Below are 16,631 nucleotides of genomic sequence, written 5' to 3'. Positions count from 1 at the left end.
AGAACAATGCATAGTTTATTCAACAAATTTATTGATTAATATGTAGTTATGTACTATTGTTTGGCATATTGAAAATGACAGTACAGCATCATGAGATGGTTATTATGCCTAACTTACATACAGAAAGGCCAGAAAATTGTGCTTAACACAAAGTCGGTAGAACCAACACATAACCCTTTGTAATACAGGTCAACTGTGAACATCGATTTTAAAAAGAGGCTAATATAAGTTACTTGTCATGCATATTGTGTTAAATGCACATAGACTCTTGGCCATCAATAAAGATACTAAGCAAACACCGGCCTTTCAAGATTACTTGCAAGAAAAAGCGTCTGTCTTGTTATTTATACATCATTACATGCTTATGCAGTGCAAACTTAATAATCTTACAAACTGAAAAAACAGTCACACACATGATATCACAATAGTAACATGAGGAAATAGTATCTTTGTCCCAAAAAACAAATTAACAAAACAACAAATAAGTCTAGTGTTTTGTCTAAATAAATTGAATCTTTTAACCCTGAATAAACTTTGACACTACAAAGAATATTTGTAAGATTTTCTCTCATTTTTACCCCTAATAATTCTAATAACAAATATGTTAAACAACACTATACCAAAATAACTCTTGAATATTCAAGGGTTATCTTTTACTACATTATTCTTACAAGCCCTTGATATGTGTCAGATTATATACAGCACCGGAGGGTAAAACTGCATTATGTAAACTCTTAAGAGCTCATCATTGCCCATATATGATACTATTTGTGGAAAAATAATTCTCCATAAAGCTTTGAGATGAATTTGGAAGAGATTGCAAATTGGGTCTTGCATGTGACTAAACATCTCTAAAAATGTATACCAGCTGCCTTTTTTTAAGGGATCAGTTGGAGTTAAACACTGAGACCATCACAGATTGTCTGTTGTATTAAAAAAAATACTCATGTATGACGGTATACAGTTGTGCATGTTTCCTTTCAGATGATGGAGCAAGAGAGATTGTCATGTCCTAGCACTGCTGATTCTCGCTGCAGGTGGAAGTGACCCCAGCTTTTGAAAGGAAGAGCTTACCACTCGGACAGACACAGACCTCGTAGAGACCCTGTGTATTTCCAGAAACCCCTCCTTCGCTCAGGGGCAGACTTGGCAAGCGCACAGTTTCAGCATCCAGCACCAGCTGCATAACACAGTGTGGAGAGGAAATACAATTCAACCAGAAATATATCCCTATACACTTCATGGTAAACAGTGTGGCAGGAGATAAACAAAGATGTCCCACATTGCCTAACGTAGTGCCCTGTGAAGAAGACATATTGAATAGAACGTGATATATGAACCAACATTTCTTTGGAAGAATACGAATAAAATCAGATCAGAATATGATCATTAAAATAATCTGCGTAGAATTAACACAGAGTTTTTATTTTATAACGATAACAGCAAATTGCCGGTGACTTTTACCCTGTATCTACCATTTCATAAAAACAGAATAACTGATTAAAAAAAATTATTTTATCAGAATCAACCACTTAACGCTTTTGAAACAGTAACATTTCCCGCCAAAAACTCAGAAGTTTCTTTTACCTGGACAATGAACATATATACATAATTACAACAGTATAAAGCAGAATTGGAGAACTAAAGTAGTAATGAGCCCATGCAATGAAATCTGAGAGCTAATTTTGGAAAAAAAAAACTTAATATATGGAAGCTCCTGAATTTCCCGGATGTAACAGACAGAAGTATAAAGTAGCATGTTGCTAAAAAGCAGCTTTATGCATTCCCTTGGTAATCAAAAGGGAAAAAATCATGAAGAAGTTCAGACTTCTTAAAGTTGTGAGCGGTTTTCTTACCAGTCCTTCACTTGACTGCAGAAACACATCCATGTTAGAAGCAACTTCTATGTTGCCAGCCAGTGCTTTGATATGAACTCCTTTTGGTGCAGCCATACTGAGAGAGCGAGTAGGAGACTCCAACCTAAAGCAAATCAGCTCATTATTACACAAAAACTGCTTTCAACCATTATGGAGCCCATACTGTCAAAGTTTTACCAACAATTCTAATCTTAAACTCTTAAACAAATCTGAGAAATAAGAAGTAGGGTAAAGTTTAAGATGGGAAAATAAATATAGATAGACTTTATATGGCATGGACATCATATTTACATTGGACAAACCAGATGCATTGTTTAAGTGTTTTAGCATATATGCTAGTTCTCAACACCTGGAGGCTTGTGAAAGAAAACAATTAAAGATAGGAAGAAAAGCAATAAGACACCCTCATAAGACAGTTGAAATACTAACCTCAGGTCTTTCAAAGGTTCTGATTTCAGCTGGGGTACCTCCACCGAATTCTGGAACAGCCCACCTTCAGGACCTAACAGAGAGAGGAACACACATTGGTATACTTGACCTTTGGTTACATAAAATCTGTGTGTAATAGAATCTGCTGCTGCCTTAGGGTCTGATTCACATATTATGTCAGAGTGTGTAAAATGTAGTGTTGTACTTGATCGTACCAATTGCAATGCTTGCAGCATATTCCAAGGATTTCTTGTCTATTGTACTACATCAAACTTGCATCAAGTGTTGTCGAGTTGTGACATGCATTATTCCCAGAGTATAAGTACTGACTTTGGGGATCATCTACATAATCTACATTATTTTTTGCATAATTGTAAAGATGACATTTTTGGCTTTTTGGGAAACTTCCTGGCTTTTATTTGACAAAGGTTTCACAAAGGTTCTTCACAATTCGAGAGAGCAAATATGATTTAAGAGGTGTTTGTAAGTTTGTTGTACAAAATGCAAAAAAGTTATTAAAAGCAGATGTGTTTCAGTTGTTGGGGTTAAATTATGGAATGATGCCGACATACATATAAGATTCAAGATAATGAAAAGAACGGGGCTGTGGCTCTGACTTATGGGCAGAGGAGCAGCTGTGAATGCTGTTTCTCCTGACAGTGTTATCGAGAATTACCGCTCAGTGCAGCTCCGCTAATGCTCAGAGTGATTAATACAGTCAATTATGGAAAGTGCTTTACAATCAATGTCCCTTATTGCCATCTATTTGAGGTGCTTTTATTTTGAAGCAGTCCCTCTCATGGGACCTGAACATCAGGATCTTCCTGCTCTTTTGCATTACAACCACCTTTATGTCCAACAGCTGTGTTGGGCTTTGTATGCAAAGCCCAACAGAGACTCTACTTTCTCAGTCAGCTGAGGAAATTTGGGGTTAGCCAGAAAGGTATGACTCATTTCTATCGAGCAGTCATAGAAAGCGTGCTGACCTTCTCTATCCTGTCCTAGTATGGTAACACGACCAGCCAGGATAAACAACAGCTAGAGAAAGTAGTGCCCAGAGCCTCCAAGATCATTGGCTGCAGCCTGCCTACCATAGCCTCAAACTATGACACCAGAAGGGAAAGCTAGAAACATCACCACTGACTCCTCCCACCCAGCACATCACCTGTTCACTCTTTTGCCATCAGGGAAGAGGTTCAGAAGCTTCACCAGCAGAACATCACGCTTCAGAGATAGCACCTACCTCCAAGCCATACGACACTTAAATATGGCTTATCGTTTTCATCTTTTTTTTCTTTCTTTTTTCCCCTGTTACCTACATTATGTGCTGCATTTCTTGTACAGTATGGACTGGACAGACAGTCTGTCACCATTATTATGGTACTATGTACTTTTGGACTGCCTCACTCTGCACTATGGACTGTCCGCCCATGCACTAATGCCCCCCTACACTAGGGACATCCATTCGCCATTTGCACTATGGGCTCCGTAGTTAAGATTAAATAATTCTGATGTTAATGAGATATTGATCTAAATCTGGATTCAAACGGATGCATTTTGTCGCCATTTCCCCAGAACTCACTCCAAACTTTTGGTGAAACTTTATGCCGTTGCGTGTAGCACCATCTGCTGGCGTAACCTGGTAAGAGCACTATTGTGAGGATGTATTGTTTTTTCTTTAATCAGACAAACGGGTGAGTGAGCAGGACACGAAAGTAGTAGATCTTTCTGCCGAAAAACTAACCTAGCCACCCATAAGAGCAGGCTCGGTTCTTGAACAAAATGACTAAGAGTGCATCTGAGATTAAAGGGGGTGCAGCTCTAGTGACCTGCAACAACAATGAAAAATAGCATGGGTGTTACAGGTCCCTCATGTGGTCAGACAGGTCTCGTGAACCAGTCATCATGGATGTGATAAACACGATCTGAATCACTATTGTCATTTTAAAGTCATGATTACATATTTAAAAAAACAATCGTTATTTTTTGCGTTTATTCAAGTGAGTGTGCACAAATGTAAAATGAGGGCGCAATGCAACCTTTTGCACCCACGTAGACATGGATTAAAGACCGAAAAAGATATATAGAGACTTGTAAAAGATTATAATAGCCTAAGCCTAGCCTAAATAAAGATGAGACCGACTGGAATTCATCGCCATCACTGCTGATGAGTTAGCTATTAGTGAAATTTGCATTTTAGCACTGATAGGTTGTTTGCATTTCAGCTAATTAATTTTAGCTTGAATATTGTTTAAAAAAAAAGTTGGGAATAGCGAAAACATGATTCAACTTGGAATGATGTTAAATTAACCTGGTAAAACTTAATGTGGTTAAGTTTTAGTGGGGGCCTAAGGGCAAGATCAAACAGACCCTGGGTGCATCTGCTCCAAAAACGCCTTGGTGCATCTGGGGAAAAGCAGCTGGACGTGCCATTGGAGCAGGTCTGCTTGTGCATATGGGCGACCAGATAAAATAAGTGGTAAAAATTGATTTTAGCAAACGTTGAGATCTCCGTATTGCTTTGCTCACTAGGAGGGAGAAGGAGCGGATTGGGATCTACTGTAACTGTATAATTCTACCAGTGATGTGTTCAGTCTGCCTGTGCTCCGCCATGGCAGCAGAGCTGATAGGTTTCACTTTATGTGTGAGCTTCAACTGGCTTCGCTGAGTCTCAGTTCTGCAGCAGATATGCAATGATTCAATTTTAGCCGGATGCCAGAGCACAACATTAAATACGGTAAATGAATAAAAATAAAACACTGTTTTGACGCTATAGAACATACAGTATTTTACTGTAGGCCTACTACATCAACCAAACGTCATGATACTTATTCATGGTAGTAACTCAACCCAAAAAAAAGTGACAAATCCAAGCAAGTCCACGCTTCTTTAACTCCCTTAGATGGGAACAACTACCTTATGTGTGTTTTTGTTGTGTTTGTACTGGTTTTATACATTCAAGTATCTCGCATTGTCGCACGTGGTTCTGTAATTACTCCTTGGTCTCGCGAGTCCAGATGTACAGCGGTGCTGCTCGTGCTGCAATCTGAAAACCCAACTGTGGGTGTTGATGGATGAGGGAGCACGGAGTCGTACCCGAGCGGAGATGACACTTTACTCAACGCACATGTATCTGGTGGAAGTTCAGGGTAAGCGTGCTAATAGTTGTAAGTTAACTGAGCTTGCAGGTAATATTTCATGATGTTTACTGATATTTGTAGTTGTTTCTGTTAAATTTGAGCTCAACTGTTAAAAAACTGAAATGTTAAATCAAGTTTATATTTCACTGTGTATGGAATTTATGTGAAGTAAGCTATTTAAAAAAATCATGCAGTTAAAAAATTGTACTTTGATCTCTTTAATGTTGAAAACAGTCAACAGTCAATAATTGACATTTAAGTGACTTTTTTTCCACATCTTGTGTAGGCTGTTTTTTTGTTTGAGCTGCTCAGAACCCAGCAGTTGAACCCCCTAAGTCCCCCTCTAATCTACTGCCCCTGGTACCTTTATCCTTCTCCTCCACTGATCCTGCATCAGATTTCGATCCTCATAAACAACCCTAATCTTCATTCCCACGTCACTTGTAAAACATGGATGGACTTTATTTTTTTTCTGATTAATCTTTGTTTAAAAGGTATGTTGCTTAAGGTATGTTGTTATGAATGTGAAAAAAACATAACTTTGGGTAATGATTTAGATAACTAAACACAAAAAAATAATAATAATGAAACAATATTACAGAAAGATAATGTGAAGGAAATCAGTGTTGGTATGAATTAAGAAAGGGAGGCTTAAAGTATAATTAATTACTTCACTACTACATAAGATCTTAGCTCCGCCCACATAAAACTCAGGCAGAGCACCTGAGAGTGTTACATAGTAGTGAAATGGGACATTTCTGTCATCAAACCAAACTACTAATTTCGAGTTCACATCTTTTAATATTGTGTTTTTCAAATAAAATAAAAGATATAAACAGTTTTGATATGTTTCTAATGAAATAGCCGATGACCATGACTGTGTCCGGAACTCAGCACTAACATACTGCCTTCTGCACCATACCAATGTACATTCTGCACTCTCTCCTCCTGCCTCAAACAGGTCGCACCAATTAAAACAAAAACAATCTCCTTCACCCACTCTTCTCCGTGGTTCAATCCAGACATCTGTCATTTTGCTGTTTTTGTTTTGTTTTTCTTGTATTCTTTGTTTACGCGTCTTAATTTAGAAAAGCACTATAAAAGTCTAATTTATTATTATTATTATTATTATTCTCTCCGCATCAAATATAGAATATGGATAATAGGGGTTAGTTTACACACCCAATGAACACAGGCTGTTGTCCACAAAGCGGGCGGCCCAGGTTCAAACAGACCTGTGGCTCCTTTCCCACATGTCATGTCATCCAATTACCCACTCTCCCTGATTTCTGATTATATCAACTGTCCTGTCACTCTAATAAAGCCATTAAAGCATATTATGATGTTAAATCACAAGTCTCCGCCCAATTTGCATTACCATACCAGACTTCCTTGCCACGCCTGTTCAAGCCACACTCCCAACATTAAGACATAAAGGCCTGCCCTCACGCCTCCTACTCCCTCTTTCCCTCCAAACCAAGCCTGACCTGCTAGAGAACAAAGAACACTGCAATATTACCCTTGTATTCACCTTTGTTGAGAGAGTGAAGTAGAACAGAATTGGAAGCATTAATGATGTAAAATCATCCATGTGGTCAAAAAAACATGTTTAAACTCATCGGCATCGGATCCTGTGTTTAAATGTGCACTCAACATGTAATGTTCTATGGACTGGCAGCAATTGTTTTTTCAATGATTTTGGAATATCCTACCAACTCAATGTGGTTTTTAAAGTATGTGTTTTATGACACGCCCATTGACCTTGTTATACCTGTGACTCGTAGTTTGTCTGGTCCAATTACAGTCTGGTTGCCATTTGCGGTGAACAGCATGTTGTCATTATGGGAGTTAATGAGCAGGTTTTCAGCATGTCCATGAGCCTCTTTTGCACCTGCAACCACAAAGACAATGACAGCTGTTTGGCAGGTAATGTACTGACAGAATAAAATATTTTTCACATCTGCAAATACAGATATATTAAACCATAATTCTGAAAATTCCCACCTTTTAAACTTTACAGATGAAGCAATAAACTGAATAAACCACCAACCACTGAAAATTTATTAATTAATTTAGTCATTTAAAATGTGTAAATGGCTAAGACAATTACTGCTCAAACTGAAAAGTAATATAGGTTATTTCCCCATCACTCTGCTACATCAATGCCTACAATCAATGCTGAGGAGTATAGTAGCTAAAGCAGGTAGATCAGCCAGTGAGATATTTAACATACTCACTGTGGAAAGAAGACACAAAAACAAATGATTAAATCTTCTTTAGCAAGAATTTACTTCTATTTACAGAGGATCAATAGGATGCAAGCTTTTTATGTTGAAACACCTATGACACATAGTAGGGCTGTGGCTTTGTTGGCCTTTAAATTATGACAAAATACCCCTACACAGCTGTTGAATTACATACTGTAGCTGTATTGGCAGAGAGATGAAATGTAAACTCGGTGGACTTAAACTGGAAATCTAAGCAATCATACAATTTTTTAATTGTTTCTTGATACTAATAAAGGTAGAATCAGAATAAATGTGTGTTGTAGTTTGTAAACATAACAGTCAAAATGGGGGGGTTGGGTGGGCTGCAGTTGAACAAGCTTTGACCGTGTGGCGTTTCACCTCACTATATTATATGTTCCTTTTTTGCCACTACAACCAGATTCGCAATATTTTGCCGGTTTGAATGGTGTCCAATCACTGAATTGAATCCTCTCCCATACTCACCTGTGTGCTGTCACTGTCTGGGGGACACACAGCGCCCAGTTCTTCCCAAGTAAACCAAAATGTCAAAATACAGGCAGGGGACAGGGTCTCTGCAGACACAGTCCCCACCACACATGTATAGGGGCCCCTAAAATGACGACTGAGTGCCATTACTTTTTTACAAGTTTATATTTTATCTTTAAAGGAAAAGCTACTGATTCTATCTTTAATGTTAGAAAATGCTGCAGGACAATGGCTTTACTGCCTACATCAATGGGATACTTTGCCATGCATGAGTGCTATACGTGTCTGTGTGTGCAAGTGTAATTTTTTAGGCTCTTACCCACAGATATCCTGCCTTTGACATCACCATTTTCACTGCGAGCATTGAGGTAAACTTTTTCCGATGAGTTTGTGAGAAGTATAGAGTCCTGTAAAAATAAAAGAAGCCCTAAATTAGTGCTGTGAAATTCAGAATTCTGCTTGAGTATGTAAGATAGTATGTGTATACACATGATAAACCAAAATCATTTATCTCAGTGGCTTATAACTAACCTATAAACCATTACTAAATGGATAATTAAGCATCTATTAAACCATTATAAACCGTGTCTAAGTCATCGTGGTGCTTTTACAGACACATTTTGGCTGAATTTCTATATTTTTATTTTCAATACATGTCATGCTGTCATAAGATGAATTTTGGCACAGTAATTTAAGGTATATACAGAAAGAAAGTGCTTCTGTTAAAATTTTCTATGGCAAAGTCACAGAGAGAAACAGCCAAACGGGAGGCAGGAGAGTCTTCTTGAGAATGCAATGCAAGCATTTACAGGACCAAATAAACAAGGACATAAGATATATAGCTTTTTCCACAAGTACTGGCAAAGTTGACATAAATTGAAGGTTACTTATACTGCTTTCAATCCCTTAATCCTCAATTTTATTGGCGATCCATATGGTACATTAGAGAACGTGTCTGTCAAACAACACTCAACCCTTTTAAGAGGTCCATAAAGAAGAAAGAATGGTTAAAAAATGTCTGCCATGAGCAAGAAAACCCATAAAATAACAACTTCAGAAAAGTATACCTTCTAGTTCTTGCAGTTCAGCGCCATAAACTAGTTTACACCACTAATATCCTTGTGGCATTAAACAACACTACTAAGAATGCCATATGCTCTATGAAGTTTGCTTTGACAGGTCTCCCAAAAACAATTCTGTCAGAAAATGCATTTCAGAGCTTCATAACACTGCTACAAAATAATTTTGAAAACACAACATTTAATCTGATCTCAATAAATTTTAGCTTGATTTACAATACAATAAATAATTGCCATGCAGGCAAGTAGAGAAAATTTGGTAAGAGATGCAAGAATAATGTATGTTTCTGATTATGTTACTTCTCTTGAGTGGATCTCCATAGCATAGAAGGGGAAAAGAAACTCGGACTCGCCATTCTCCAGCTTGACCCCATCAGAGTGTACTTCTAGTTGTCCCATCCCTTCCTACAAACAAATGAGGAAAATTATTTTTTCATTAAAAAAAAAAAAACAGCAAGAAAAGGTAAATCACAATCTTTGAATGAACAGAAAGGCTCTATCTGAAATGTTAGAATCCAAAATATAGCAGGTTATGTTTTTTTCCCCCTTGTAGGTATTACAGTGAACTGCATGAGAAAGGAGCTTGGGCTTTATTTGAAGGAAAGATGGTGGGAGGAAGCACACAACAGGGTTAATGCTGCCATCCTTGCTCCCATAGTTGGTAGTGGTAGAAGCTAGGAATTTCACACTTGCACAAAACTCCTAAAAAAACTCTGCTATTTTCAGGAGGAGCTTTATGTGTGAATGCAAACAGCCGCAATCCAGCGGAAACTCCTGTGGGCAGGATTTGTTTTTTGTCTATACCAAAAATAATTACAAAGCTATATGTCATTTATTTCAAAGTGTTGAAAAAGTTTAAATAGCATATGAACTCTACCTTAAAATATATTTTCACAAACAAAGTTAGATAAGTATCCTTTAAGGTCCTACATAGATCATTCTTTGATGTGTTCCCAGAAAGACTTCTTTATCTATTCTGGCACTGATACCATACCAAAACTTATGGAAGGACTTGAGCAGATCCATTATTGATGATATTGCTGCTATACTTATTTATTTAATATAAGACAAGCATGGAAAGGAGGTGATCCATCTGAAAATATAAACATCCATGGTGAGAGATGCGTACCGTATTGAACCACATAACCCTGAAGATCCAGATAGTGAGGGCAAAGTTTACTACCAAAATGATGAGAAGCAGAAGGACAAACAAATAGAGGCAACGCTTCCTCCAGCCGTAGATGCCAATTTTGTGGAAGTCGTCGAGCACCAGCCCTGGGGTACTGCTGCCCTGGGTGGTGGTGACATACTGCTCCCTCACCATCTGCTGGCCGGGACCTATACACGGTCAAAAAGGAATACAGAAAAATAAATAATAGTAAATAAATACACACAGAATCAGAAATCAAATTATACTATTCTGTGAAGAGATGAAATATGAAATATAGAATCAGTGGAAACTTTTTCTAATACAAATACACAGAGAGAACTCTTTTGACACATTCAAACATATTATAACTATTTTGAGGGGGCGGTTTGAGGTCATCAAACCCAGCTATGACTGAAACACTGTTGTCATTTTACTTCTGTGCGTTACAACATAGCTCACATAGGAGTAACAACCTCATCTTAAGGCCCTGACACACCAAGGAAATCGTCGGCTGTTGGTCCTAGTTGGACCATCGGTGAGCAGTGATCGCCCTAGTTTTTGCAGCGAGGGGGAACTCTCTGACTGGCTGTTCAGAGGTTTCAGTTATCTCCAGCTCTCGACACAGGTTCAGGAAAGCCCTGTAAGAGCCCGAAATGTAACAACGACCTGAACTGTAACAACGACCCAAAATGTAACAACGACCCGAAATGTAACAACGACCCGAAATGTAACAACAACCTGAAATGTAACAACGACCCAAAATGTAACAACAACCTGAAATGTAACAACAATCCGAAATGTAACAACAACCTGAAATGTAACAACGACCCAAAATGTAACAACGACCCGAAATGTAACAACGACCCGAAATGTAACAACAACCTGAAATGTAACAACAATCCGAAATGTTATTAAAGCATTTTTAATAAAACCTAAAATGTAATAACTGGTCGATAATTCAACAAGATGCTGAGCCCAAAACGTAATAACTTTTTGCCTAAATATTACGGGGGGCATTTGCATATGATACTACACTCTACATTGAAGCAATATGCCCTTTCATCCATAATTTATTGACTCACTCTATGATTTAATAAAATTATTATACTATTAGGAGAAAAATATTTATGCAAAAAGTTGTCAAACAATGTTTCCCTCCCCTCGGCGCAGTATGCAAGCACATATGCTGTGTACCAGTTGATCTTGGAAGTTGGAAATTACGAGTTCCCTGACGGAAGTGTCAACTGGAACGCCCCTTGAAGTTGTAATTACGACTTGGAAACTCGGATAATCTTCAGTAACCTGAGTTCAGATCCAATATAAGACTTAAAAAAGCCCTTTCCTCTCTTTTTTCCAAAGACCAGTGTCTGATGGGAGGGTGGTGAACAGAGTGTCCAGGATGTAATGCGTCCTTCATAATATTTAATACTCTGCAGGGTCATAATACAATTGAATAGAACTTTTTTATCATTTTTTCTGTTTGTGTGTTTTTCCTGTTTTTAAATGAATCACTTAATAATTCACTTTGAGAACAAACAGAGATGAGTTTGAACACATACTGGACTTAATGTATTTTGAAATGCTGCCTCACTGACACAGGTAGATGGTCCCACTGCACAAGGTAAATGGATTTGAGCTTGTATAGCCCTGTATAGCCCTTTTCTAGTCATCTTACTACTCAAAGTGCTTTTACACAGCATGTTACACCTACCCATTCACACACTGATGGCAGATGATTCTAAGTCGTGAGACCATCAGAAGTAACTAATTAATTCATACAGATTCATATGCTGCCGACGAAGAAGCAGGAGCAATTTGGGGTTATTTATGTCTTGCCCAGGGACAAGTTTCTGCAGAAGCTAGGGATTGAACCCTCGAGCTTCCGGTTAAGAGACAATGACTCTACCAACTGAGCCACAGCGGCACACCTCAGGTAAGAAACTCCCTCAATAAGACAAATAGAGCAAAAATACTGAATGATGGTGAGGAATAAAAACATCAAATTAAAATGCACAAGGTAAGCTAATACTATGATAAAAAATATTAAAATAAGACTGATTGCATTTACTGTATATGCTTCACTATAATATTTCAAGAAGGAATTTTGTATGAGATGTGTTTTTCTAAGAAGAGAGTCTTAACTGCAGACTCGGTAAGCATTTTTCTCTGCATTAAATTCACTCTCTTGTTCATCTCTCATCTTAACTGATTAAATTAGCGATTTTAAAAATTATAGGATGTTGAGGAATGAGTTCAATTTATTTATATTCATTAAATGTATTTATGTACATATAAATACATGACTAAAATGTTTATTTTTATATTGAAGTATTTTGCGTGCTGACAGTGGAGGTCTGCAGAGATATGAGCTGACAGTGGAGGTCTGTAGAGGTAGGGGCTGACAGTGGAGGTCTGCAGAGGTAGGAGCTGACAGTGGAGGTCTGTAGCGGTATGAGCTGACAGTGGAGGTCTGTAGAGGTAGGGGCTGACAGTGGAGGTCTGCAGAGGTAGGGGCTGACAGTGGAGGTCTGCAGAGGTAGGAGCTGACAGTGGAGGTCTGTAGCGGTATGAGCTGACAGTGGAGGTCTGTAGAGGTAGGGGCTGACAGTGGAGGTCTGCAGAGGTAGGGGCTGACAGTGGAGGTCTGTAAAGGTATGGGCTGACAGTGGTGGTCTGTAAAGGTAGGGGCTGACAGTGGAGGTCTGTAGAGGTAGGAGCTGACAGTGGAGGTCTGCAGAGGTAGGAGCTGACAGTGGAGGTCTGTAGAGGTAGGGGCTGACAGTGGAGGTCTGCAGAGGTAGGGGCTGACAGTGGAGGTCTGTAGAGGTAGGGGCTGACAGTGGAGGTCTGCAGAGGTAGGGGCTGACAGTGGTGGTCTGTAAAGGTAGGGGCTGACAGTGGAGGTCTGCAGAGGTAGGGGCTGACAGTGGAGGTCTGCAGCGGTAGGGGCTGACAGTGGAGGTCTGCAGCGGTAGGAGCTGACAGTGGAGGTCTGTAGAGGTAGGGGCTGACAGTGGAGGTCTGTAGAGGTTTGAGCTGACAGTGGAGGTCTGCAGAGGTAGGGGCTGACAGTGGAGGTCTGCAGAGGTAGGGGCTGACAGTGGAGGTCTGCAGCCAGACTGTCTTGCAAATAGTTTCTAACATTCTATATGGCTGAGGAGAAATACAATAGTTTTTTCCATTATAGGTACAATTGACTCTTTTCACTCTTGATATCAAAATATTCACTCTGGCAATCAAAGTCCTTACTTTAAAGTAAACTTACTCCAATTGTATTTCCTGCATAGAGTTGCTGCCAGTTCAAAAGGGGTTTATTTTCCCAGTTCATGTTTTTCTTCCTGGATCTTAAAACGATAACTTTTCCATACATTTGTAGCTTTAGGTACACTCTTAAATGCAGGTTTAACAAGTTTGGTAAACTTAAATGAACTAAATATCCTGAATCATGATGAAAAGGTAATGTAAACTATAACTGTTATTGTTAAGTATTCAAGATATTTTATAAGCCATTAGATTTAATTGTGTACATAATCGCTACCCAATTGCACCTCAATTGTTCGAGGTGCAATTGTGCCTTGTTGACAGTGCAAACAGTGAAAAGTTTATGATAAATAGACTGAGCTTGTATAGCGCTTTTCTTGTCTTCAGACTTCTCAAATCACTTTTTACACCCTAAATCAGTCACAGATTTACCCATTAACCCACTGATGGAGGAGGCACTGTTATGTTGGTGAGTCAGGCAAGAGAAACGACGGACTGTTACGGTTGTTTATTCACTGGTTGTCTCTACATGGGTGTCACACTCGAACCTGCATACAACTATTCTTCTTTCCTTTACCTTAATTGTCTCACCTATCCTCCACGGTGTCTCACTGCGCCCCCTAGTAGACTGAAGGTGTAACTACACTCAAAGTATGCAGAAGGAACATTAAAAGCATTGCATTTGTAAACACAACAGGCAGTTAATCCCATCCATAAACATTCCCACACCGCTGATGCAGCAGTAGGAGGAATTTGGGGTTCAGTGTCTTGTCCAAAGATATTTCGCCATGTGACTGCAGGAGCAGGGGATCAAAATCCCTGACCTTCCAGTTGAGAGACAACCAACTCTACGACTGAGCCACAGCTGTCCCATTTATGATGCCTCATAGTACAAAATGTATAATTGAGCCAAGAGCTCCTGCCCAACGCAGTGGATATCTGACTGACTGTGCTCATGGAAAACTTTTTTTCCAGAAGTTGTTGAAGTAGCCAAAGGCAAAGGAAAATACCACTCATTGTGGAGCAGAGGCAGTAATTTCTGGTTACACATCAGCGGCCTATCAGTGGCTAAAACCAAAGGAATGAAGATTTTTAGCTCAGCAAGTACTTATAAGTTGTAAGACCAAGAGTAGTTTTCTGTGTTTCTGCATGAGGGTAGACAGAACTCCAACTACAGGACTGCAGAACCTGCCGATGCCCCCAGAAAGCCCAGTTGGATGATCTGACACACTGACAACAGAGATCAGGTCCAAATTTCACAGCATGGATGGTGTATTTGAGTAGAGCCAAGGACTGCAAAGCCTCATGGGGCTGCAAAGAGAACAGTGCTTTCACATAAAGACTATAATATGAATAATAACTAAACACAGCCCATCATGTTTACATGAACAGTTTTTTTTTTTTAGTCGAGGACTAGAGAAAAGAAGAATAACATAGCCTGCTCGCTGCTTATTTGGATATGATGTGTTTAGATCCCGATCAGCTATGAATTAACCAAAGTGTACTAATATTAGCCTGCTAACAAAACAATGCAGACCACAGGCAATTGCAGCTCGAGCAAAGGACAATTTTTTCCACCGCTTGCGCTTAATAATGCTTTTATGGTTCGTTCTAATTGTTAACTCCTTTGGGCAAACGTGAGTGGAGAGGGGTTGGAGGCGTGCAGCTGGAGGAGCGGAAGGCTTCAGAATAGCGGAGGTGTCACCAAACAGCAGTTTGTTTTGGTTTAATGCTGGTGCTTAAGGGCGACATCTAATGGGTCAAAAAGTTGCACATTCTTCTTTTACAATGTTTTTATAAGGGGGTTCTTCATTGAGACTCAAAAAAGGACTACGAGAACTGCTATAGTGTTAAATTGATCTGTTCCCATATCATCAAACTATATCTTTTAAAGCCATAGGCATAGATAATTTGTTTGTTATCATGTTGAGCAGCATAATCTTCTTTCTTTCTTGAGACTTGAGGATGAAATAACTCTTGATTTGTTTATATTTTTGTCAACCGATTTTTTCCAATGCAATCTAATTCATTTAAATAAGAGCACGAAGAAAGCTCTGTATAGCCGTTTTCACGTATGCAAATATCTAGATAATTTCAGGAGGACTGCTCCGGAGAGTCTCCCGACCTGGCTGTTCAATGAAACGTTAAGGATGGGAACGACTGGTGATGCAAACTAAATCCTCTGGTCAGACTGTCTAATTTAAGTCTTGCCTGAGCAGTTTATGCAGGCTACAAAGGCTGGGTACTTGGTAAGCTGGATCCTTTGTAAGATGCAACCCCTGAATATGGACACAGCTAGGGTCTCTGTAGTAAGTGGCTGGCGTCATGTGTCCAATCTGCTGTGATGCCTTAACTTCTAAAAATAGGACACAACACTGTGAACAAAGTTTGAATACACAGGATACAATCTACAAATGTATAAACAAACAAACACATTTTTTTAAAGATACAGAAGTAGTCCTCATAACAAACAAGAAATGCTATGGAGGACATATTTTAAAAGTTAATCTTGTACTCCATTATTGTTAGCCATGTATGATTAAATGTCTGGCAGCCAAAAATACTTTCTCCAAATACCAAACTACCTATTTTAGGAATTTATGAACATGGAACATGACTCACTAAGACCGAAAACCTATTGAAAAAAATGGAACCGTAGGTCAGCTTGCCACAATGAAACTACTTAAACATTACCTTTAAACAAAGTTGAAAAGAAAACAGATCTGTTTTTGTTCTGAAAGAAAATGTCTACTCACCGTTGTTTGTTGTTTGTGTCTTTTATTATAAACAGAAAGTAGAGCTCAAGCTTGTACGCACAGCTTGTGAAGCAGCACTGTTTGAGCTTCTGACACGTCTGTCAGCCACTCAACAGCTGCGTTCCATAAATCCAACTCTGATTGTGCCATTTGATCACCAGGAGATGGTGCTACAACTCACCATGCATAACCACTAAGGCTTCC

General features: G+C 39.0%; 1 protein-coding gene across 1 annotated transcript; it reads right to left on the bottom strand.

Moving 5' to 3' along the window:
* Window positions 1-2: 2 nt before the first annotated feature.
* On the bottom strand, window positions 3-16,586 carry sgcg (sarcoglycan, gamma). Its single transcript, XM_020642854.3, has 8 exons — window positions 16,428-16,586; window positions 10,390-10,598; window positions 9,561-9,665; window positions 8,501-8,588; window positions 7,218-7,337; window positions 2,307-2,379; window positions 1,857-1,980; window positions 3-1,180 (listed from the first exon to the last, which is right to left on the bottom strand). Exons 2-8 carry the CDS (start codon window positions 10,582-10,584, stop codon window positions 1,013-1,015), a joined length of 873 nt encoding a protein of 290 aa, XP_020498510.2. The 5' UTR covers window positions 10,585-10,598; window positions 16,428-16,586; the 3' UTR covers window positions 3-1,012.
* Between the last annotated feature and the right edge of the window lie 45 nt (window positions 16,587-16,631).

This window comes from Labrus bergylta, chromosome 11 (genome assembly GCF_963930695.1).
Source record: "Labrus bergylta chromosome 11, fLabBer1.1, whole genome shotgun sequence".
In the NCBI taxonomy this organism is placed as follows: Eukaryota; Metazoa; Chordata; class Actinopteri; order Labriformes; family Labridae; genus Labrus; species Labrus bergylta.
This window is presented reverse-complemented; position numbering and strand designations above follow the sequence as displayed.